This window comes from Chrysoperla carnea, chromosome 1, assembly GCF_905475395.1.
Source record: "Chrysoperla carnea chromosome 1, inChrCarn1.1, whole genome shotgun sequence".
NCBI lineage: Eukaryota > Metazoa > Arthropoda > Insecta > Neuroptera > Chrysopidae > Chrysoperla > Chrysoperla carnea.
This window is the reverse complement of record NC_058337.1, coordinates 114,217,391-114,240,902: the sequence shown is the minus strand read 5'-3', so window position 1 is coordinate 114,240,902 and position 23,512 is coordinate 114,217,391. Positions and strand designations below refer to the sequence as shown.

The window sequence follows — 23,512 nt, the reverse complement described above, 5'->3', positions numbered from 1 at the left end:
CCATTCAAATTGAAAAATTCTATTCATGCATAGATTCATACAAGTCAAGCTGATAAAAGCGTGTACAAAAGTGTGTGTCTGTTTGAGCTTATCTTTGAAGCAACTGAATTTATTTCGATGAATCTTTCACGGGAATACCTATTATCTTCTAGGACTTCCTTTACACTGCATTCAGACGAAGTTTTTTATTTACGACATATCAAACCACCATTCGGGCGAATTTCTATCCAAAAATACGTGTTAGGGAATTCAAAACAAATACGTAATCATGAAGCTTGACCCTATATCGTTAAAGTTAATCATTGCCACTGGCACATTTCCACACCTGTTGGTACCCTACAGTATCCTAGGGATACTTGTTCTACAAGTAGAAATCAGCATTATTAGTTCTAAACAGAAAACGCCACTATCCAGTGATGCCATCTTCAAAACAATTTTCATATTACGATCTATCTTTCATGTTTGACATTATTATTCTGCATTGATTTGATTATTTTGTCAATGCAGGGCTGAAAATTCATTAAACGACTATCAAAGTGTGTCATACTATTAAATAAAAGTCAACAGAAGCCAAGAGTAAAACCACCATCCAGCGAAAATTAACACAAAAAATAAAATTTAACAGTTGAAAAGAATGACCCAAAATTTGCCTTTGTTATCAAAAAAGTCGAATTTTTTAACTTTATGACGTCATCAAAATCCAAAAAATTTTATTTTGCTCTATCACATGTAAATTTTATCCAATTTTCATAAACCAAGTATGTAATCCTACTAAATTTGGGTCGTACTTTTCAATTTTGTGATCAAAATTAACCTAGCTCTAATAGATTTTAAGATAGTGGCGTCCTGGTCCCGGAATCAAGAACATCAGTGATACCTAGCGAAAAACTGATATCACAGCTGAAAAGAATGACCCTAAATTAGTGTGTTTCAAAAAAAAATTCCAATAAGATCGGATCAAATTTGCCTATGCTACCAAAAAAGTCGAATTTTTTAACTTTATGACGTTATCAAAATCCAAAAAATTTTATTTTGCTCTATCACATGTAAATTTTATCCAATTTTCATAAACCAGGTATGTAATCCTACTAAATTTGGGTCATACTTTTCAAATTTGTGATCATAATTAACCTAGCTCAAATAGATTTCAAGATAGTGGCGTCCTGGTCCCGGAATGAAGCACATAAGTGATATCTAGCGAAAAACTGATATCACAGCTGAAAAGAATGACCCAAAATTAGTGGGTTTGGACCCATGACTCCCTTATAGTAGTAAATAATCTAAAAGAATGGATTTAATTATTACATACCGATGTCAATATTGGAATCGCAGCAACCTTGACTTTAAGGATCTATAAATGTATTCTAAGAAGATTATCAACGCAGTGAGATTACTCATAAACGGCTGAAAATACATCCTTTCTTTATAATTATTATACCTATCTCGGTTTTCTTCATAAATTATTCTATATAACTATCTTTGTTAACTATGACGTAACAATTTTATTAAAATTTAAGGCTGGTACTACCCTCTATTAACGATCTTTATAACCAAGAAAAATTGTTTAGTCGATAATATCCGTACGCGATAAATGCAATTCAAACACAACACAACATCAGCTTATTCTGACGTACCGAACTCATACAATATTCTCACCATAGAATATATAACCTTACGGAATTCTCACCTTATCATTGCAATTGAAGTTTGGTTTTCATAAACTCCGTCAGAGGTGTATTTAGATGAATATTATTATTATTAAAAATAAATAATTGTGTAGAAGATAATAAAAACAAGTGTAAAGTAATCATAAAGGATTGTTCCAGATGTAGTGGAATAAAATAATTATTTATTATGTTTTAATTAGTGTAATTAATTATTATATGTTAGTTTTTAAATCAATTTTTTAAGGTATGTACGACAAAAAGATTGTGATGGACATAAAAAATTTTATACAATTCGTCTCATAGTTTATAGTGTACATTTCATTTTTCTCCCCTTTTAAAGTGGACAAAAAAATGTCTCGTGTAAATAAAAAACGTAAATTTAATATACTTGATGCATACCATCAACGAGAAATTGGAATGTCAAATCGACATCACATAACACAAGAGTTATTAGCTACAGCCGAAGATCGTCTTGTCACCAAAGAACATAATGAATTGGTTTGTATTTTTTTGTAAAAATCATTAAATAAGAGAATGTGTCTTATCGTATATTTATATTTTAGAGTTGTGAAATGCCTGGAATGCCTCGTTCAACATTTCTGATGGTATTCAGTCCGGACGGGTTAGTATTTACACATTTTACTTGTAAATATTTACTTAAACTACAATTTTATTTTGTTTATATTTATACAAAGTATCCATTTTATAATTCACCCAAAATTATAATCTTAAATCAATTTAAGATCCGGAAGTGCTTCCGGATCGAAATATAACAGTATGAAATACCGGTTTTTTAAAATTTCTGATATATGAAGAACTTATAAACTATTCGGTTTTTGCTTTCTTATTATGATCTTGTACTGCATTTTCTCTCTTCTTCGTCGAATGAATTTAAACCGAATAGACAAGAAAGCAGTTCTGTATTATTTTATTTTAATATGGAAATATGAAATTGTTTATTTTTAAGGTTCTTGATAATTCAAATTTATAAAGACTGCAAAACCCTGTATGTTTTTACTTTATAACATACAATCATGTTTATCAGCTTACATTACACATCGTTTTATGTTAAATAATTTTATACCTGCTTCTGCAAGTATATTCATATATCTGATATCTGCTATCAGATATTCTGATATCGACTTTTTAACAGATATCAGAATATTTTTATTTTTAGATATCAGAAAACATTTTTTACTAGATTATGTGGCAAACAATTCTTTCTTGTATAGAAACGAGGAAGACCCATGTATTGAAAATATTTACGCATTTGAAACAGCCTTTTAATGTACAGTCGTAATTTTAACAGCTCAACTAATATCTCTTGATTTTGAAATCACTCAGCTGATTCTCTAAGGTCAATAAGATTCAAATCTCTGAGTGTTTTGTAAATCCGAGAAAATTCAGATTGATAAAGTTAATAAAAGTTCATACACACCGTAACTAGAGTTGATCTAGCTAGATTGAAATGCTAAGTTTTACACGATATCTGTATTATTCGTACATAAATACATTGTTGCTAAATTTGCTCTAGCTAAACTTATAGAAAAATGTAGCTAAAGCGTAGACCGTAGAGAGTCTTACCCATTTAGCTAGAGCTCTCTGCAGATTTAGTTATAGATAAAACCTAGCTTTAGTTTTACACTTTTTATTCCGTATAGAAACTAGAATCCTTAATTGTAATCTTGTAGAATGCCTTCGCACTTTTCTAGTTTATTTGTTGTTTTTAAAAGCAGAGTGGAATGAGTAGCCTGTTATTTTTATTATTAGTTTAAATTTGGTTGAACGACTCGATCAACAATAAAAACAGTGCTTACTCTCAATCTAAGGTCTCTTACTTTCCTCTGTTTTCAAAACCTATTAATTTGCTTAAACCCTCAAATTCTCAGTTTTTAGCAAAATTTATTATTTTCCAATGTGCATCCCCCGCTGTCTCTTTCAATCCGTTTGCAAAACATTTTGTTAATTATCAATAACCCGAATTTGTATATTTTGCAGGACAAAAGTGGCATCAACTCATGGAAATCATAATGTGTATGTGACTGATTTGCGTACTGGTAAAAACTGTAACACACTGATTGGACATCCTCGAACACCATGGTGCATTGCATTTCACCCCTCATCAAATCAAATATTGGCCACAGGATGTTTAGGTGGTCAAGTACGAATATGGGATTTAAGCGTAAGTTTATTTGAAACATATAAACTAAGTTGTATGCATAGAAATGTCCAAAACAGGTTGTTTGTTTCCTTTACGCGCTGATGGGCGTCGTTTTTGTACAGTTTTCCCTGAATAGTACAGACTAAAACGAAAGAGTGAAATCGCAGTGGAAATTACTTTTAAGAAATTTTATGCTGTGCTTAGATTTATCATTGCCTGAAATACCCACATACAAATTTTGAAACAATATAAATATCTTCCCGGAATGTTTAATTGATTTCTACCACATTGAAATAAAAAACTGCACTTCGTCGCTTGAGGCAATCATTTTATTTAGATATTACATTCTTGTATTATTTTTACGCTTGTCCATGTTGTGTGTGCTAAGTAAATACTATTTCAGATATTTAATCCGTTTTGTATATCAGGGAGGAAGCGAAGTATGGACAACCGAATGTCAAACAGTAATTGCATCGTTGGCGTTTCATCCCCATGATAGATTATTGGTAATTGCAACATATAATGTATTGTATTTTTGGGATTGGAGTCAACCAAAACCGTTTATGCAAACTTGTACAAATAATGCTAAAGAAAAAGTTCGGTAAGTTACAACTTCATTAATTTTCATAATTTTATCTAAACAAATTTTTAGAGTATTGTGAAGATTAATTAGTTTCAGAGTGGCCACAAACCGAAAAAATCTGGAATTATCAGGAAATATGATTGCCCGCGAATTATGTAAATCAGTAAAATTTTAAAACTGTAAAAAAATATAGTTTTTGGGCTTTAATTATTTCAGACAATGTTTTTTTTTTTATCCAAATCACATAGAAATTTTTTTGGCTTTTTCGTTTTTCCGATTCATTTTTTCGCAACGGTTGAGAAAACCTACCAAGAAATTCAAAATTAATGTTGTAAATTTTTTTGGAATATATAGATTATAGAGTAACGGAGAAACAAAATTCAGTTCATTTTACTAGAGTTATAACTCTCTAGATATCGCAAAAAATTTCTAAATATAGGGCTTGATTGTAGGATTTCAGCGTATACCACAGAAAATACTTGACCAATGGTCAAATGAACTCGATTTTTGTATCTTTTAGGTTAACGGAACAAAAAGTCGTGTGTTTTTTTCAATTGAATGTCTTAAAAAAATTGCAAATCGAACAGAATTTTCTCTCTCATTTAAAATCAATGAAAAAAGAAATATTGACCCAAAAAGAAGAAAAATCGGATTCATTTGGTAATTAGATGAAAAGTTTTTGAGATATCGTTCAAAGTTCCATACGAAGAGCATTCTCCCGGATTTCACAGAATTTTAAAAGTTAATTTTTGTACCACTCTGATAGTAAAACGCCTAATTTTAGGGTTGGGTTAATGTTCTTTTAGAATCCAAATTTTAAACATTTTCTAATTTGTAGTAAAAATTTATTATTATTTGCAGATATGTTGCGTTTGATCGATTAGGTCATAAGTTAATAACAGGAATTGCAAATATGCAAGCAAGTGGTTCAAGAGCTTGGGAACGTTCACGAAGTTCACATCCTTTATTTCCACAACCATCACCTATAACAAGGATACCACAACCAGATATATATTTAGTTCGGCAAAACACCCATGCTTGGTATACACGGCGTGGTAATCGCCCTCCACGCCCGTCTGCTTTTCAAACACCGGTAAGAAATAAATTTCGATTTTTGCCCCAACTTCTTAGATCATTTTTTTTTATTATATATATACATATTTTGACTGCCAAGTAATTATCATCAGTATGAATTAGCTAATCGTAATTACTCTTAGTGCGTATGTTCCTCGTTGCTAATTTGGTGCCGGATTGTATTTTTTTGATACAATATTCAAATGTTAGCCCCAGTATCTTAAAACGAGTTTAATTAGCATTTTATAAATATAATTTTGTTTCTTCAAATATTTTGCAAGTGTTGGATAGATCGCGTGATTTCCGTAGTACGCGAATATTTACACATTCCACGTTCCAATTTATTTGACACCATGCTTTTATGTTGAAAAAGCTGCGGGATTATCTTTGTTCTCATTAATTATACAAATTAATTAATGTAGTTTCTTAAAAATTTTAATGTGCATATGTGCAATTTCGTTAGCATAATTTGGATTTATTTTAAATAGCTTAATGATAACACATATAAGTAATATAGAAGTGTACTATAATTATTTTTATTTTTAAGGCTCGTCAGTTAAATTCAACTTCCTCCTCCAGTAATACCAACATAAATAGTAATAATAGTAACAGTAATAATAATAATAACAATAACACTAGTAATCAAAATGAAACTGATGGATCGATATCGTATTATGAACGACGAATAATTCAATTATATGAATCGTTAATGCAACGTTTTTTAGAAGTATATCGTACAAGAGTCATTAGTACAGTAAGTAATACATTATAAACCCTAAAATCTTTTTATTATCCTAAAAAGTTTGATCATCCCAAAAACTGATGAGTTGCTATGAGAATATTTATTTCCTTTCGTATATGAATGCTGCCAAATAGAAATATCAGTGTATATGTCACAGTCAAAACCTTTGGCCACTCAAGAATACTTTTAACCGAAGAAAACAGGCAAAAGTACTTTTGACTGCACTGGTAGGTTCTATAATAGTTTTAACTGAAAATAATTGTTTAATAGTGCTTTTGACTGTAAATTTAAATTTTTAAAGTGGTTTTAAATGATGCTTCTGATCAAAACTAGTTTTAATCGCTAGAGGGAAATCGTCATGAATAACTCGGTATTTAATAACTCTGGTCAAAACAAATCGGTCATTACAACTCCGGTAAAAACAATTCGAAACAAAAACAGCTCGGTGCCAAAACAATTCCGGTCAAAACAGCTCGGTACAAAAACAACTTACGTTAATCCGCAGGTTGGCCATGCTTTCAATAGGGTCGAGTTAGCACAGGTCTTCAGGGTTTTTTACTGTTTAATTAACCCTGTGATCACGTTCATTCACTGATTCATGATTTGACCCTGCCTAATACAAGAAAAAGTAACAAGTATCACAGTCCTGGGAGGGCAGTTTTCTGCCTAAAGAAACTGTAATTATTGCAAATCTATCCGAAAATATATTCACAAAAAAAATTTTAGAAAACAAAGTTCAAGAATGTAAAATTATTATTTTTAAATATTGTAAGGCTTCCATCTTAAGCTACCTTAATGGCTTCCGTCTATAGTTTTTAGTAAAATTCTATAATCATCGCTTGTATAAATAAGAATATATATTGAAAGCCTTAGAGCACATAATTTAATTAAACAAAAGCTCAATCCATCAAATTGAAAAAGAGGAGTCAATTGCAATTTTTATCCATTTGTTTCACTAAATTATTATCCCACATCCCATTGATTGAAAGAAGTCAACATTTAAAGAAAATTTTTATCCAAATTTTTAGATGGATCGAGGTACAGATCCAATGGAACCAATTCCATTAAATTCAACAACCGCTCAAACTGCAACAACAAGTACTGCATCAGTCGCAACATCACCCCCTACTACAACAACAAAAGCTACCACAACATTATCTACATCACTTGGAACATCGTCTTCAAGTACAACAACTTCGCCACTTAAAGAATCTACAACATCAACAACACAGCAAAGTTGTAAATCACCAGAAGCGGGACCAAGTGGTATTCAAAAAACAGCAAATAAAAAACGGCTAAGACCTAAAAAAGATAAGCGCCTAAACGCATTACAAAGTGATGACGAAGATTCTTCATCATCTTCGGATTCATCATCGTCGTCAAGTAGTGATGGCTCAAATACGGGTCCACCATTAATGGATTTAATTTTAGAACATATTAAACGTGAACAAGTTAACGCATCGCCAGATAAACAACCTTCAACTAGTAAAACAAAATCGAAAAAATCTAGTCCAAAAAATTTGAGAAAAGATCGCAAAAGAAAAAAGAAAAAAATTTTGAATTTTATAATTCAAGATGAAGATAATGATGATCAAAGTGAAGAGGAAGAGGATACTGTACCTAGGCAACAATCAGAAGGGCAATCGAGTTCAACTGCACCAGATGTTCATGTAGAAATGTACCAAACGATGGAAACTCCCGAATCAGCATCAGATTCTGCTGTCTCGTATATTTCATCAATTAATGAAGAAAGTGGTGAATTGGATTTTTCAGGAATTAGAATGACTGATGACCAACATTTTCCACCGAATCCGTCCGAACCAATTCAAGTTGATACGAGTCAGTGGAGGTCTGATCACCTTCTACCTCCAGAATATCACATGATACCCGATCAACCATCAACATCTTCAGGAACAACACGGGGTGAATATTTTCATGTTTATGGTGATAATGATGTCCCAGTTGATCTATCATCTAATGGGTACACAATGGAAGATGAGGAAAGCACTGATCAACAACGACCTCATGTCGATCATAATTATATGGCATCAACGTCATCATCAACAAATTCAGCAACTCCATCCTCATCTTCATCACGTGGCGAAGGTCGTCAAAATACTCGGCCTTCTCTTACTCGTAAAAATTGTGTTAGATCTGAATTACGACAATTACAGTTTATACGATATATGTGCCATAAATTTCAAGATTTATTAAATACAAACCAAAGTCCGTCATCGCCTGGGCCACCACCTGTAGCACGATCTTCGTTGCACTGGGCCAGTACCAATGCAACACCATCTAGAAATACAGAGCCTACAAGAAGTTCACCAGCACAATTACGACGCCGAAATTCATTTCCTCGATGTGTAACATTTCGTCCAGGAAATGATGATATTATACCATCTACAAGTAATCCAAATAGTCCTGTGACCCCTCCCCGAGTTGTATCGTTTCGTGTGGATGTTCCATCCACAAGTAACAGTACACAAAGTCCACCGACCACAAAACCTTCAACATCAACTGTCGATAACAAAACAGTCGAAAAATCTTCTACGGAGACCGCAAATACTTCGAATTTAACGCGACATTCGAATTCAAATTTAGAATCAGAAAGTAGTATATCATCTCCATGGTGTAATAGACGATTACATGTACATCATCACCATCGATTAAACCGTCATATATTTGGTGTCCGATTAGGATCGGATGTGCGACGACATTCGAATCTCTCACACATGAAAACTCAAAATAATGCTGTAAATTTATCAAGAACAGATACAGCAACGGTACCCGCCGAAGAAGATGATCCCAACCAACGAAATCATACCAATCCTATTGCAATTGCCGAAGCAATTCGTCGTTTACAACGTAATAATCCATCGTTAGTTCGGCGCAGGGCAAATCTTCTTTCATTCGCGGTACGTCTTAATAATGAAGCAGCCTCTAGTAATTCATCACAATTAGACGCCAATTTTATAAAAGAGCTTGCACGAATAAGTGCACAATATGAACGTAATAATGAAACAGTTCCTAGTAATTCTTCACGATTAGAAAATGACAATAATCAAAGTAATTTGGATTCTTCACGAATTACTACAACATCTGTGAGTAGCGGTACAACATCTGTGAATAGCGGGACAACATCTGCGGTACGTCTTAATAATGAAGCAGACCCTAGAAATGCATCACAATTAGACGACAATAGTTTTATAAACGAGCTGGAACGAATAAGTGCACAATATGAACGTAATAATGAAACAGTTCCTAGTAATTCTTCACGATTAGAGAATGACAATAATCAAAGTAATTTGGATTCTTCACAAATTACTACAACTGTGAGTAGCAGTGGCTCTCAAGAATTGGATAAATCCTCTGTAAATGAGGTAAAAATATCTAATGCAAATAATCGTCGTCGTGAAAGTAGCGAAAGAAATATAGATTCTTCTCAAAGTAGAGATCAGATTAGTCCACCGCGAAAAATGATGAAAACTTCTTTTGATGTTGGAGTAGAACCATCATGTAGTACGGCAGACCTTGTACAACAAAGTACTCATCCGGAAAATAGCCAAAATAGTAGGGAAATCCCGAACCCGATTGCCAATGTACGTTTAAATATTGAACGACGGTTCAATCCAAGTGTTCGCCAAGAAAATAGTTTGAATTCTTCTCAAATTCCTATCACGTCTATTGCGAAGGATAACACAAATAGTTCACCTCGAAGGGCTGAGGAATTAAATCAATCATCCCAACCTTCAGTTGCTGCTACCTGTTTACGTTCAAACTTTGTACGACGTCATGTTCGGCGTGACACCAACCAAAGTTCTTCGCAAATACCTAGTACAGCAGAGCCTTCATGTAGCACTACGAATATTCGGCACACTAGTTTACGTTCAAATTTAATACGACGTCACCCACACCTGCGACGTCATCTTCACATCCCATTATCAACATTTCGACCAAGATTATTTTCTCCATCTTCTTCTACGACAACCTCATCAAATCCTGCAGGAACTTCTGGTGGACGGGCATCGTCAGAGAATGGTACCAGTTCTTCCTCATCGTCTTCAGATAACCAATCATCTCCAGATAGTGTACGCAAATTTATTGATATCAATGAAAATATGATGATTACGCCCGCATCGATACTGTTTATTATTCGTCGTCTTGAAGATTTAATTCGACAACAACATACACAACAACCTGCACAGAATGCCCATTCACCTCCAACGAATCCGCCAAGAACAACCCGATACGAACTTCAGATTTATTTACGATTATTATCACTACATTCACGCTTAACACGTTTAGGAGTCCAATTGGATCGTTCTTCACGTTTAGATCTTCGATCATCCGTCATTCATGGCCTCAGGGGGGAAAATGAGAGTGTAGGAAGGGATGTAGAGAATGTATATCAAGGCCGATATGTTTTAAGTATCATACTAATAATATTAATGCGATATTATGAAAATCAACACAATAATTCGCCACCCACACCACGGATTTTAACTGATCGGCTAGCATTTATGCTGCGCTTATCAATTATATTAACTGATACACTCTTATTAAATGTTTTCGAACGATTACCCATAGATATGCCCAATACGCATGATATGCCCGATACACATGAATATATCTTATCTACTTTTCGTGAAATAGATGATCGTATCGACGCACATGAACGAAGGCGAAACTTACAAAACGAGCGATCGCAGCGTAGTAATTATTATATTGAGGATTTATCGCGCATGTCTGTGAATGATGATCCAAATGAAATTGTACCTGAAGGGGTTGCATCATCATCCCCAACACCACGTAGTAGCAACACAGAAGCTACTTCATCTACTGGACAAACACCAACACGTCGTTGGGATATGGAACCAGAATTAGTACCGTTATCAGCGGAAACATTATTATCACGAATGCGAGAATCGCAGACTCGTTTTCGAGAGTTTTTCAACACAAGGATTAGCAATTTACGAAATTTACGGCGAAGCATAAATAATAATATGCGAGCGTATCATATTCTAGATGATATGCAACGGTCACTTGTACCGCGTGTACAAGTGAACGATGTACCTGTTAATGATGATGCTGTTATAAATCGTCCAGTTCGCCCAATGCCATTACCACAATTACGTATACCATCAGATACTGTCCTAAATCGTGATTCAGTGTTAAATCGTCCTTTACGACCAATGCCATTATCACAACAACGTATCCCTTCAGGCATGTTTCGACCACGATTTTTACATCCATTATATGGGGGCGGTGCTGGAGTATTGGTTGATGGGGATATTGATGATACTCAACGAGAACAAATTTTTGGTATGGGTGATGACTTTCCGGCCTCTGCATGTCCAAATCATAGGATACAAATATGGAATATGGCAGATGGGCGAATACCAAGTATTACAAACCGTAAGTAATTTTTTTTAATGTTCAAAATACCTTATAATCATTACATAATTAAAAATTGATAAAATTTTTTAATGGAATCAGCGTCTTTTGAACTATTTCTTAATTTCATTAATTAAATTTAGAAAATAAACATCAATTGGAATTCAGGGTCGGGTTAAAACTAGTAATGTGGAAATTCATTTTCACTCGACACTACCAAATATTTATGCTTATCAAGTCAAATAAAAACTCACCGTTCGCTTAGATGATGAATGCATTATTCATTCTCTTTTTGCTAGCTCAGCATGGGCTTGGATTCAATTGATGATATAGTGTGAATTTCATCACCCAATTTTGACAACATTTTAATTTTTTGATATTCCAATTTAAAATGTTTAACCTTAGTTTTAACTGTATCTTTTCTTTTTCAGCGGATAAAAATGTTGTAGTATCGGACTGTAAAATTCACAATGATGCTAGTGTTGATATTTCACAAGACGGTAATCTACTTGTTACGTTATTGCCATCTGGTGGATATTTAAATATAACAAATAAATTAGGTTAGTATATTTCTATTATGTTAATTGTGTTTAGAACAAGGAAACATCTTTTCGGCATCAAAGAGGTTCTGGATTATTTCATTCCCATTCTCACCCAGGCACTGATGTCAGCCATGTTTGAATTTTCAATATTTCCTTAACCTTAACACCGTATTATATATACCACGCTTACTTATTCTAAACACCATAATTAATTAATTATTTAAAAAATCATGCGTTTTTCTTATAACAATAAAATTTTTGTGTAATGGCGTCATATAATAAATGGCAAGTATAAGTATTGCCATCTGGTAGTCTAATTTGGAATTACTCAAAACAAGTCAGTATCCTGTGTTAATTAGTACAAATTATTATCTTCAGCTGCTGGGCGGGGGGGGGGGGTGGTTTATCTCCCAGTTATTAATATTACCGGAATTGTTTTCTTCAATCGCTGGAACTCGAAAATTTCAATGTATAATTAAGAACAGAATTTCTTTGTTCATTAACTAATTTTTCGGTTAAAAATTATTTGGCCTCAAAAATGTTGGCATTCATTTTTCATTCAAAAATTTACTGAAAACCAATCTAACCAAACGGAATTGAAATTTGTATAAAAGATTTGTGCCGAATCCATTCGGCTTTTGAAAAAACCTTATTACAATATTTATAAGAGTAATTTAAAGTCGAAATATATAGAGTTCAGAGTGAGAGCTACAGAAACATTCCAAATTTGATATGATTATCGGTGTTCCATTTAACGAACGTTAAATAAATAAGGGCTTAGTTATGTTTAAAAAAATGACGTCATTTTTTTTTCAAAGTTTTTATTGTTATGAGATAAACGTACAATAATGAATTAATTTTTAATTGGTTTTAGTAGGTGTGTTCAGTATACAATGGGACAATTTAGGACAATGTTTATATACGGCAAGTTTTGAACAAAATGCTGTGTCTGTTTCATTATCAACAACGGCACGATATTTAGCGGTTGGTTTAGCATCTAGACGTGTTTCATCATTAGTTCCCGGCAGTGAACGTTGTATAATGGCACAATTATATAAATTAGAAACGGACGGCCGAACGTTATTGCTACGTGATATTGAGAAATCACGTAATTTAGGTACAACAAGTATTAATTGTATTCGATGGAGTCCAGTACCTGGCCAAGGTTTGGTCTATGCCACAAATTCAGGACATTTAAAAGTTTTATCATAAATTTTTTATTTATATTTTTGTACATGGTGAAACATTTAAGTTGATCTAAGCAATTGCTTTATCTGAAACAAAATGAGATATTCAAAAATTATTCCCTTCGAGAAATAGACGAAAGATCTTGAATTTCTCAGATGTAATTTTTATAAGCTCATGGAGGATTAATGAGAGTTCCCCAAGTTCCAAACTATTTAAAATTTTGTAGCCTGGAATAACGAGTGTGATCTTTATTATATTAACCCTTGTTTTGAGTTTCAAGGTTTCAATATGATTGGGTAATAAGCAAATAGTCGATCTATCTGGATTATGGGGCTATTACAGACAGGCGATCTAGTCGTCTATATTTACATTAAAGACAGCGTTTTCCTTATTTAAGTTTCATGGGGGGCATTCCGACGTATACAGATAAAAATCTCTTGTGTAAATCAACTTAAAAGATTGAGTTTATTCGAATGTAAACTATTTGTCAAATTTTGTGCAATACTGAAAAAACTTAAATCAAAAAATTTTTTGAATATATCGTTTTGTTTAAGAAAAAAAAATCATCTCAATCAGAATAGATGTATCAATATGTATATGTTAATTGTTGTTATTTTCATAAATAAAATTTTCATGCACTTTTCTGGCATGAAAAAATATTTTTTTTTTTTTGTGTATATTCTATAAACTAATTGTATGTTACAAAAATATTGTGTTAAATAATTATTATTTTTGCAAACTTTCTAAGCCATAAATATATACATATATTACCCATAATTCTGTTCACTTAACTCAAACATTTTTATAATTTATCTACAAAAGAGATTATGTTCAGAATGAGAAGATATGTTTTCTATGTTATGTACGAAGAAGAAAAGTGTAGGTAATCATCATCAAGAATACCGAATAATGTAAAAATTGTTTAGGCGCATTAGCAGTTAGAATTTCAGAATGAATGCCAATTAACTGAAATATTAAAGAAACTTATGCTTTTGTCTATATATCGTTTTTTATGAATTGACTGTCACTGGCCATCATCCTTAAGTATAACTGCAGATGTACCTACACCAATTTTTTTTTATAAACGAATTAATTTAATGACTGTTTTGAAATCGCTGTGTTGTTTTTTTTTTTCTTTTTTTGAAGAATTTCATTTGTACTGTAGAAAAAAATATAATTATTGTAAAAACAAAAACTATTGCATAAATATATTAACGTCTAAATGAAAAATTTGTTTTGTTTTCCAATATACAAGGTTTTTCATAAATTAGTGAACAAATAAAATGTCAGTAAAAATTTTTGGAGCTGTGAAGCAGAACGGCCAACTTATGTAGACAAAAAATTAGGCATGGCGTACTTTAGTAGAATTTCTAGAAGTGTATTTATTACTGATATCAAATGTTGATGGAAACTCGGACCATATAATTTCTAAGATTTGTAATTCTCTTGAAGATCTTTGAAATGATAATCCACAGAAAATATGAGCGAAAATAAAAAATATCATCCTTCAGTTTTATAATTTTTATTTTCGCGCATTATATTATGCAAAGGTAACTTAAAATTTTTTAATTTACTTATATACATTTTTGACAATTTTTTCTTGTAATTTTTTGACTGTATATTATTTTAATTATTTTTAACTGTGGATTATGGACAAAGAAATTAAAAATTCAATAAGTTTATCAAATATATTAGGATTGGAAAATGAGATTTATTTCACATTATCATCTTTAATATCTTCATCTTCATCTCAAGACTCTTTCAAGTCCACAAAGAGTAATTGTTCTTCTGTATGGCCAGTAAAACCGAATGATTATTCAACTTTACCAAAAAATATATTGATTCATATATTTTCATATCTAACTGAAATTGAAATAGGCCGATCGGTTTTACGGGTAAGTAAAATATATTTTATTCAATCCCATAAACCGTCTAAGAAAACATTTTATTCCCACATTCCGTGTTTTCTCCTTTGTAAATACACTGCTGGATATATTTTTGTTCAAGGTCGACAAATTAAATTTTCAGTATTTCGTATTCTCCCTCTTGCTTTTATCATACATTCCAGTCTTCTTGACATACTTCTAATTAAATATTCAACGAATTCCTGAGTAATTCTGCCGCATTCCTAAAATTAGGCAATTTTAAGGCTAAGTTTTTCGGAATGTTAAACGTTCAACGGGACGTTCAATCAATAGACGGTACTCTACGAAAGACATAATGTACAAGACCAAAAACAATACCCAATGACGACTGATTTATGGTAAGCTTTGCACTTAAAAATCTCACTGTCACTGTAACTGAGATAAGAAACAAGCTGCAGTATATACGAGATGTAAATATTAGTGCGAAAACAGTAAAAAGAAGCATCAAGAAGCCAGATTAACATCTCACATAGCTGCGAAAGATCCAGTATTGACCAGGGGAAGAAAATTTCTAAGTAAAACTTATTTTTTACATAAGGTATGTAGACATTGGCGTTTGGCTGGAAAAGATCCAAGTTTATGGAAGATATTATCATTTAAAAACGATGAAGTTGATTTAAGAGTTATTTGTCGATTATTGCGTGATTCGCCAAAACTAGAATGTTTAAAGTTAATTTCTATGTCAAATGTACAAATAATTATTCGACAATTATGCCGTTGTAATAAAAAAATTAAACATCTTGCATTAAGATTCTGTAATGAAAAAGAAATATTGCCACATACTGTATTATGTAATATTCTAATATCGTGTCCAGACTTACATACATTAGATTTAAAAGGTAGGTAACCCAACCAGAACGATTGATTCATGAATATATTTATGGTTTATAAATTTATTTCAGGTACGCAATTCAATTCGAAACGTTTCTACAACGAATTATCAACGTGTAGAACAATAAAAAGTATAAATTTAAGTGAGAATCCTTGCGTTACTAAGCATGATCTGTTTAAAATTGTATTTAATTTTCATTCTCTTGAAGAATTAAAACTTGTTAATAAAACATATAAAAAGTACTCGTTGACTATTACAAATGAAGATGCAAGACTCCTATTTTCGAATTTAGAATCTACCTTAAGGGTACTGAAAATTGATTGTTTGGAATTATCGACTACCGGATTTGAGGTATATTTCCATTACACAATGGTGTAATTAACTAAAAGAACACTATTTTTATCCAAGCATTGGAGAGGTGTAAGAGAAATGAAACTTGAAGAAAAATACAACCAAACGCTTGCTACATTCATTGATTAAACATGTTGTAACAATCAGAGCTTGATGCCTCCAGCTGGTTCTAATTCCAGAGTCTGAATGTTGCTCCAGTATGGCTAGAATCGTCCTACTAGAATGAGTTCAATACTTACCTATGTTTTTTTCTCAATGAAAATGCTAACTTCATTTGACACCCAGAGGTGTATTGATAATGTGCTTATTACCCCAGGGAATGAAGGTTTTCACCTCCGAAATCCAAGTAACCGCATCGACTTTGATGAAATTTTGGGAATATACTCTACTTACCACCCTATTCAAAATCTATATCACGCCGAAGGGCGCTTCCTTCCTGGGGGTGGTTGCCACCCCTTCTCGGGGGTGGAAATAGTTTTGGTCAAAATAACTCCTGGAATCGATAGAATGCCCAATTTTGAGCAAAAAATGTCATATACACTTTTTTATTAACCAAATACTTTTTAAGCTATTTGCAATAGAAAGCGCACAGATTTGACATAAAAAAAGCACGTTTTCAGTTGATTTTTCGTGAATTACTCAAAAACTAGGCGTTTTTTTACCATAGTTGTAATGAACAAAATTGTAGCCAATAAAAAAATAAAAAGAATGATTGCTTAATCGATTTATAAAAAACAACGATCAGTAAGTAATACCGTATCAAAAAATCTTGTTTTTTATTCATTTTTTTTTTTTTTTGGTGTTTGACGTTTAAAAACGAGGAAAAAATGAAATTTTATAGCTTTATAAGCCGAATCTTTGTAGTGCTTGAAAATACCTTCAAAATGAGCTGTGTTAAAAGTCAATCGGACAAAAATTGAGTGAGTTACAGTTGAAAGAACGTGGGCTATTCAAATTTTTAAAAGAAAAATCTCACATAGGATGGGTACCATTTCCACTTAAATTGTAATAAATCAATTTCCTTGCACAGTTCACTTCATTTGAGTCTCGTATATGTGATCAAGAAGTTACACTGGGTTTGAAGGCTTATTTTTAGAAATAGGCACGATCAACTTTTTTTAAATTTTCGAATATCAAAAAAAATTTGTTTTCTTTTTCGAAATAACTAAAAAACTACTGCAGTTACGAAAAACATACTCGAGAACAAAAATGTAGGCCTGTTTTTAACAAACATTTTCCTTTTGTTTGTTTTTCTAAGATGAAATTTAACGGAGATATTAACGTTCTAAGTCCGCATACCCGCGTGAAAACCCCATGTTTTGAGCCTTTTGACCCTTCACTTTTTCAAAACTAAGGGTTATAAAAAGATGAAACTTTCAGATGTTATTGTCCTTAAAACTATCTTCCAAATGCTTTTTGAAAAATCAAAATCGATAAAAAATTACAGAAGTTATCCCAAAAATACAAAAAAAAAAATTTTTAAGCTTTTTGGAGCAAAGTAAATTTATAGCACCTATATGATGACAAAACGTATACAATGTGTTTTTGTATCATATAGATATATGAATATCACTAGTATGACAGAATACATGCGTTAAGCAATACATCTAAGTGAGAGGTATTGTACATATGTGTGCAACAAAACTCCCACTCTCTGCATGCACACAACAGAAGATCTGTCGTGTCGTATCTGTAGAGGCAATTACATGCTAAACACATATATATAATACCTCACTTAGATGCATTGCTTAACGCATGTATTCTGCCATACTAGTGATATTCATATATACTCATAAAACACACAGCACATGGACACAGACTCACACACACACACATATTTTTGAAATTTTGTAATTAGGTTCTACTTACAATCCTCTTCAAAGCCAGCCTCTCCCAAAGTGTACTTGCCCTTAGAGGGAAAAACTATCCCTTATAAAAAAATGTATAAAAAATAAATAAAAAGTGGTTTAAATTGCTTTGCTGGATTAAGTAATAATAAATCTTTGATTTGTAAATAAAGATGCAATTGAAATTTCACATAAGAGTGTGTATATTCCTTCGTAAGTTACACAATTTTATGTGAAATTTCACTTGCATCTTTATTTAAAAATCAAAGATTTATTATTACTTAATCCAGCAAAACAATTTAAACCACTTTTTATTTATTTTTTATACATTTTTTTATAAGGGGTAGTTTTCCCCTCTAAGGGCAAAAAGTACACTTTGGGGGAGGCAGGCTTTGAAGAGGATTGTAAGTAAAGCCTAATTACAAAATTGCAAAAAAGTAAACGATAAATAAGATAAATTTGTTATTTTTATTCATTTTGATAAATACAAGGGATAATCTACGGATAAAGGGGATGTTTTTTGGGATTGAATGATGTTTCAAATAATAATTTTTAACATAATTTACTATACTCAATCCTGCAAAGCACTTTGAAACACTTTTAAATTGTTTTTATTGCATTTTTCTAATAAGGGGTAGTTTTCTCCCTTAATTGAAAAAATAAAACATCGGCATAGAGCAGACTTTAAAGAGGATGGTTTGTAGAGCTTAATTACAAAATTTCAAAAAATTCCATGAATTTTAAGCATTGAATCTTGTGAAAATGTCGAAAAATCGTTTTTTTCATCGTAATTTATGATAATTATTAAGGGTTGAAACATTCTGAAAATTATACTTGTAATGATAAATCATAGGACAACTCATATTCAACATAATTTATCATTCCCCACTCTTACAAAGTCCTTAAAACACTTTTTATTGCATTTTTGCACTAAGGGGTAGTTTTCACCCCCTTAGGATAAAAAGCGCCCTTCGGCATGATATAGATTTTGAATAGGATGGTAAGTAGAGCTTCTTTCCAAAATTTCAACAAAATCGATGCAGTTACTTGGATTTCGGAGGTTGTACCCTATTTTCAGCTTCATTCCCCTGAGTATATATCTACCAAGAACCTCGTAAATCGTCGTAAATAATATACCTAAATAATTTTGTTTTAGAGCATATTAAAATGTTCCAACTTGGAAAAATTATGTTTAATGAATGCTACAAATTTTTCGAGCCAATTATTTCGTAATTTATGGGGCTATTTACCGAAATTGAAATGTTTGAAATTATTAAAAGCAACACAAATCACTACTAGTGATTATGTTCATTTATTTACCGAAGGGAAAGATGTGATGAAGAATTTAACTGCACTTGATATATCAGGTATGCTAATTTTTAATCACACACACTGTATTTCTTGTATAGATAACATTTTATTTTAAAAATATTCTTATATACACTACATTTTCATAAAATAAGTAATAAAGCCTATTCTATAGCTGAAGTCGTATGTCGTTTGTCGGATGAGACAGACCATGTGCCAATATAAACTATATATAGGACATTTTATACAATAATTGTGTCACAGGCGTTAATAATCCGATAAACAACGACGTACGAATTCAATTGTAGAATAGGCTTAATTGAATATTTTGGGTGATCGCAATTTGGCGTAAACTGAAGCTGTTTAGTGAGGCTTTAGTACAAGGTATGAAGGATAGAGCTGTAAAAGGTTAATTGTTGTAATCATGATGTAAACAGTTATAAGATGTGCTCATGCGCACGAAAATTAAAATTTCTTCGAAGACCATATTGATAAGTTATTTAATCAAATTATTGGAAGCAAAAAAGAATAGCCATATAGAAAGAAACTTGATCATATAATAACAATACAGCAATGTTAAGGAAAGTACAGAATAAGACGAAAATTTATCTGTTTACACATCTAACTATTTATTACATCACGATTAGACAGTATCGGTTTATTGAGATCTGTTGGAAATAGAATGTTACTAAATCTGGGTTTATTCAACATCTTCCAGATTCTTTTCTGTGATTTTAATAAACGCAATTTCTTTTAAAATGAGCGCCTACAGGGGGGCAATAACTTTAATGTAACCACCTTAGCTTGAGAACATCTAGTATGCAATGCCGGTCTTTGAAGAATGGTAACAATAAAGTTCCTGTCAAAGAATTAATCATTCGAATCTTGAATGAGTTTTTGAAATGAAAATTCTGTAGAGACCAGATTCTTCTAAAGGTCGACATTTATCTCGAAAGCCATTACCAAAAAGCAATTTTCATTTACAGGTAGTTGGAAATTAAGAGACCGTGGTTTAAATGCAATTATAAAATGTTGTAATAGCAATTTACAGAAATTAATATTACAAAATTGTAAAAATATTGAAAAAATCACAAAGATTCTTGATGAATGTACAAATTTAGAATATTTAAATATTGCATATTGTACAAAATTAAATGTTAAACAATTGATAAATTTACCAGATTATTTAACAAAATTACATACATTAGTGATTGATATCAATAATGATAATGCATCAATTATTAAACATATTTCTATCTTGAATCAAAATACGTTACGAATTTTAATTACTTCATCAGAATTTAATTCTAATAAGTATTTGTTTTGAAATTATTGTTTTGTGTTTATAAAACATTTTTTTTTACAAAAGTTTTAATTATTAATAAAGTTTTATTATTATTTCTATTTATTAATATTTTCAGCAATCTCGTACATAAAATAATTATTCTATGTTTTTTGCCTAACAAATTTGTGGTAAGGCCTGAAATATGCATGCGAAGAGGAGGAGGGTGAAATAAAGCTTAGTTTGACAAGGTAGGAAGTGGGTGTTTCCTAGACAGTCTTTAATTTGCTTTAAGAAAAATTTTGATAGTGGACGTACAATATTTCATTCCATGAAGACAGTTACAAATTTGGGTACCTCATTTTCTCGTGTCTACCTTAGAGCGGGTCGTAAAGTGTGTCAATTTTGATCAAAACGACATTAAAAACTGCATTCCCTTCGGTGTCAATATGCTTGTTGAACTGAAGGAAATGAAGGCTTAATCGATAGCTTGTATCATGAAAATAAAAATAATGTGAATTATGGTTCGATCAAGTTCTATAGTCGAAAATGGTCGGTTTAATTGGCTTGATGATTGATTCGTCCTCTCTTACATGTACAGTCCTTGATGCATGTTTCCCATATTAATAGAACAGAGTTAATGTGTACAAGACACAGCAAAAGAAGAAACTATACTGCTTTTTTTGTCATTAAATTTTATTTCGAGTTCGTGAGCTAATAGTGTGGAGCCAACTGTGCACGGTTGAATATTACGATCGTATAAGTTAATACTTGAATTAATACATAATTAGAGTGAGAGTTTATTTACCAAAAGGAATAATCGATTACCAATTCCGACCTTTCTTTTGTTTCGATTTTAACATAGCGTGTTTAGTGGTATTTACAAGGAAAAACTTATTATAGTTTCTTAAGAATGGTATGACCTTTAAGAACTTTAAGGACTTCTTCATTAAAGTATGTTCAATTTTTAAAGATTATACTCAAATATATTTATAATTATTGATTAAAACAATTAAAAAAATAATAATTACGGGCAGTAATAATAAGCAAACAATAAATTTTATTGATAAAAAATTTTTACGATTCAGTTGTTTTATCTGATGTTGTTTTTTCAGTCTCTGGACCAGCAGCATTTTCCTCTTCCTTTGCTTTATTCGCATCCGGTAACCATAAACCAGAATCAACACAACGTTTCATGTGATAGCGAGCTTGTTCTTCATCCATTTTGGCAATTGTCTCTTGTAATAATTGAATATCCTTTGATTCAAAACATTGCTGTAATTCAGGTGGTAACGTTTCGAATACTTCGACTGGATCCAAACCCCCAGGACCTAAACGTGCTTTACGTTCTTCTTCTTCAGCTTCAGCTAATGCTTCTTTGATTTTTTCTTGGGCACGTCGTTGTATACGTTGTTTAAATTGCCTTAATTCATCATCGAATGATGCTTTGTATTCGGGTTCAGCAATTTTAATGCGAGTAAAAAAACTACCTACACATGCGCGTGGATGGATTTTTAATTGTTTCGACAATTCCAATATGTATTGCATACAAATTGTTTGATGCGCCACATGACCCATTAATTCGTGTTTCTAAAAGAAATTTAGAACAGTTAACATAAAATTATGTGGTTATTTCGCAAGATTAACTTAAATAAAAATTATTCCTGTTTTCTGATCAGCCTGTTTTATGGGGTAAAATAGATCTTATTTCAAATTTTCGCACCATTTTTACCAATAATCCCCAATAATTACTGATATTAAGACTTACCTCTTCCATTTCTAAATTAATACACCATATCACTAGATAATTAGCCGTATTTTCGCAAACCAATTGACCATGTTCTTGCAAAAAAGCTTGTGAATCTTCATATCGACGCAACATACCAAATTTCTTCAATAATTTCTCATTATCTTTAATAAATTTCTTTAAATTTGCTTCACGTTGTTCATCGGTTAAATTTTCCTCGTCTGGTAATGGATCTTTCTTATTAATTACAGTCTTCGTGAAGCCCTCGGTAGCAATTGTATCTACATTCCATGGCATTACTTTTTCTTTCTTTTTAATTTCCTCTTCCTTTTCCTTTAACTGTTGTTCCTCGAGTTCAAGTTTCTTTAAAGTATCTTGTATTTCAGGATCATTTGCTTTTTCATATAATTTTGTTTTTATTTCAGCTTTCTTCTTCTCTTGCAACTTTTTCTGTTTTTCTAATTCCTCAATTTCTCGTTTGTGTTCTTCCATACGTTCGATACGAGCCTGATGTCGCCATCGAAACAATGATGCGGTATCGATATTTGGATGTGTTTCATCCTCATCGTCTGAAATCTAAGAAACAAAAATTCTTTATAAAATACATTTTTGTTAATTTCGAGTTCATCAAAACTTTTCGGGTGTTGTGGATTGCAGTTTGTTGTTCAACAGTTTTGTTAATTTTTTCTTTTATAAATTATTTACCTCAATATTTTTCCACTTGCTGTAATCGACCATTTTCTTTCAAGATAAATATTTCACTTAAATTCACTAATTTTTCTTCAATAAAGTTTCATAAATAATACAACGGATAGTTTCTGGATAATTCTAATTTGTTTTTACATTGACAGTTCACAACAAAATTA

The 23,512-nt window shown here is 31.8% G+C and overlaps 2 protein-coding genes across 3 annotated transcripts; one reads left to right on the top strand and one right to left on the bottom strand.

Annotated features, from left to right (window-relative positions):
- Positions 1–1,940: 1,940 nt before the first annotated feature.
- Positions 1,941–13,937, top strand: LOC123296603 (serine-rich adhesin for platelets-like). Of its 2 annotated transcripts, none has more exons than XM_044878146.1 (9): positions 1,941–2,165; positions 2,231–2,289; positions 3,666–3,849; positions 4,257–4,429; positions 5,273–5,504; positions 6,033–6,239; positions 7,256–11,645; positions 12,056–12,184; positions 13,041–13,937. In XM_044878146.1, exons 1-9 carry the CDS (start codon positions 2,019–2,021, stop codon positions 13,376–13,378), a joined length of 5,859 nt encoding a protein of 1,952 aa, XP_044734081.1. In that variant the 5' UTR covers positions 1,941–2,018; the 3' UTR covers positions 13,379–13,937. The 2 variants fall into 2 exon arrangements, with proteins under 2 accessions (XP_044734081.1, XP_044734090.1); XM_044878155.1 differs by having other exon boundaries at positions 1,942–2,165; positions 13,044–13,937.
- A 7,996-nt stretch (positions 13,938–21,933) lies between these two features.
- On the bottom strand, positions 21,934–23,512 carry LOC123299052 (hsp90 co-chaperone Cdc37). The gene is made up of 3 exons (XM_044881201.1): positions 23,352–23,512; positions 22,668–23,222; positions 21,934–22,489 (listed from the first exon to the last, which is right to left on the bottom strand). The coding sequence occupies exons 1-3, from the start codon at positions 23,382–23,384 to the stop codon at positions 21,977–21,979; spliced, it is 1,101 nt and encodes a 366-aa protein (XP_044737136.1). The 5' UTR covers positions 23,385–23,512; the 3' UTR covers positions 21,934–21,976.

Coding starts and splice junctions, on each gene's coding strand:
- LOC123299052 (XM_044881201.1), bottom strand. CDS start 23,384: ATGGTCGATTACAGCAAGTGGAAAAATATTGAG. Junction 23,223..23,351: donor GCAAGTGGAAAAATATTGAG/GTAAATAATTTA, acceptor TTTGTTTCTTAG/ATTTCAGACGATGAGGATGA. Junction 22,490..22,667: donor TTAATTTAGAAATGGAAGAG/GTAAGTCTTAAT, acceptor AATTTCTTTTAG/AAACACGAATTAATGGGTCA.
- LOC123296603 (XM_044878146.1), top strand. CDS start 2,019: ATGTCTCGTGTAAATAAAAAACGTAAATTTAATATACTTGATGCATAC. Junction 2,290..3,665: donor ATGGTATTCAGTCCGGACGG/GTTAGTATTTAC, acceptor TATATTTTGCAG/GACAAAAGTGGCATCAACTC. Junction 6,240..7,255: donor GTACAAGAGTCATTAGTACA/GTAAGTAATACA, acceptor CCAAATTTTTAG/ATGGATCGAGGTACAGATCC.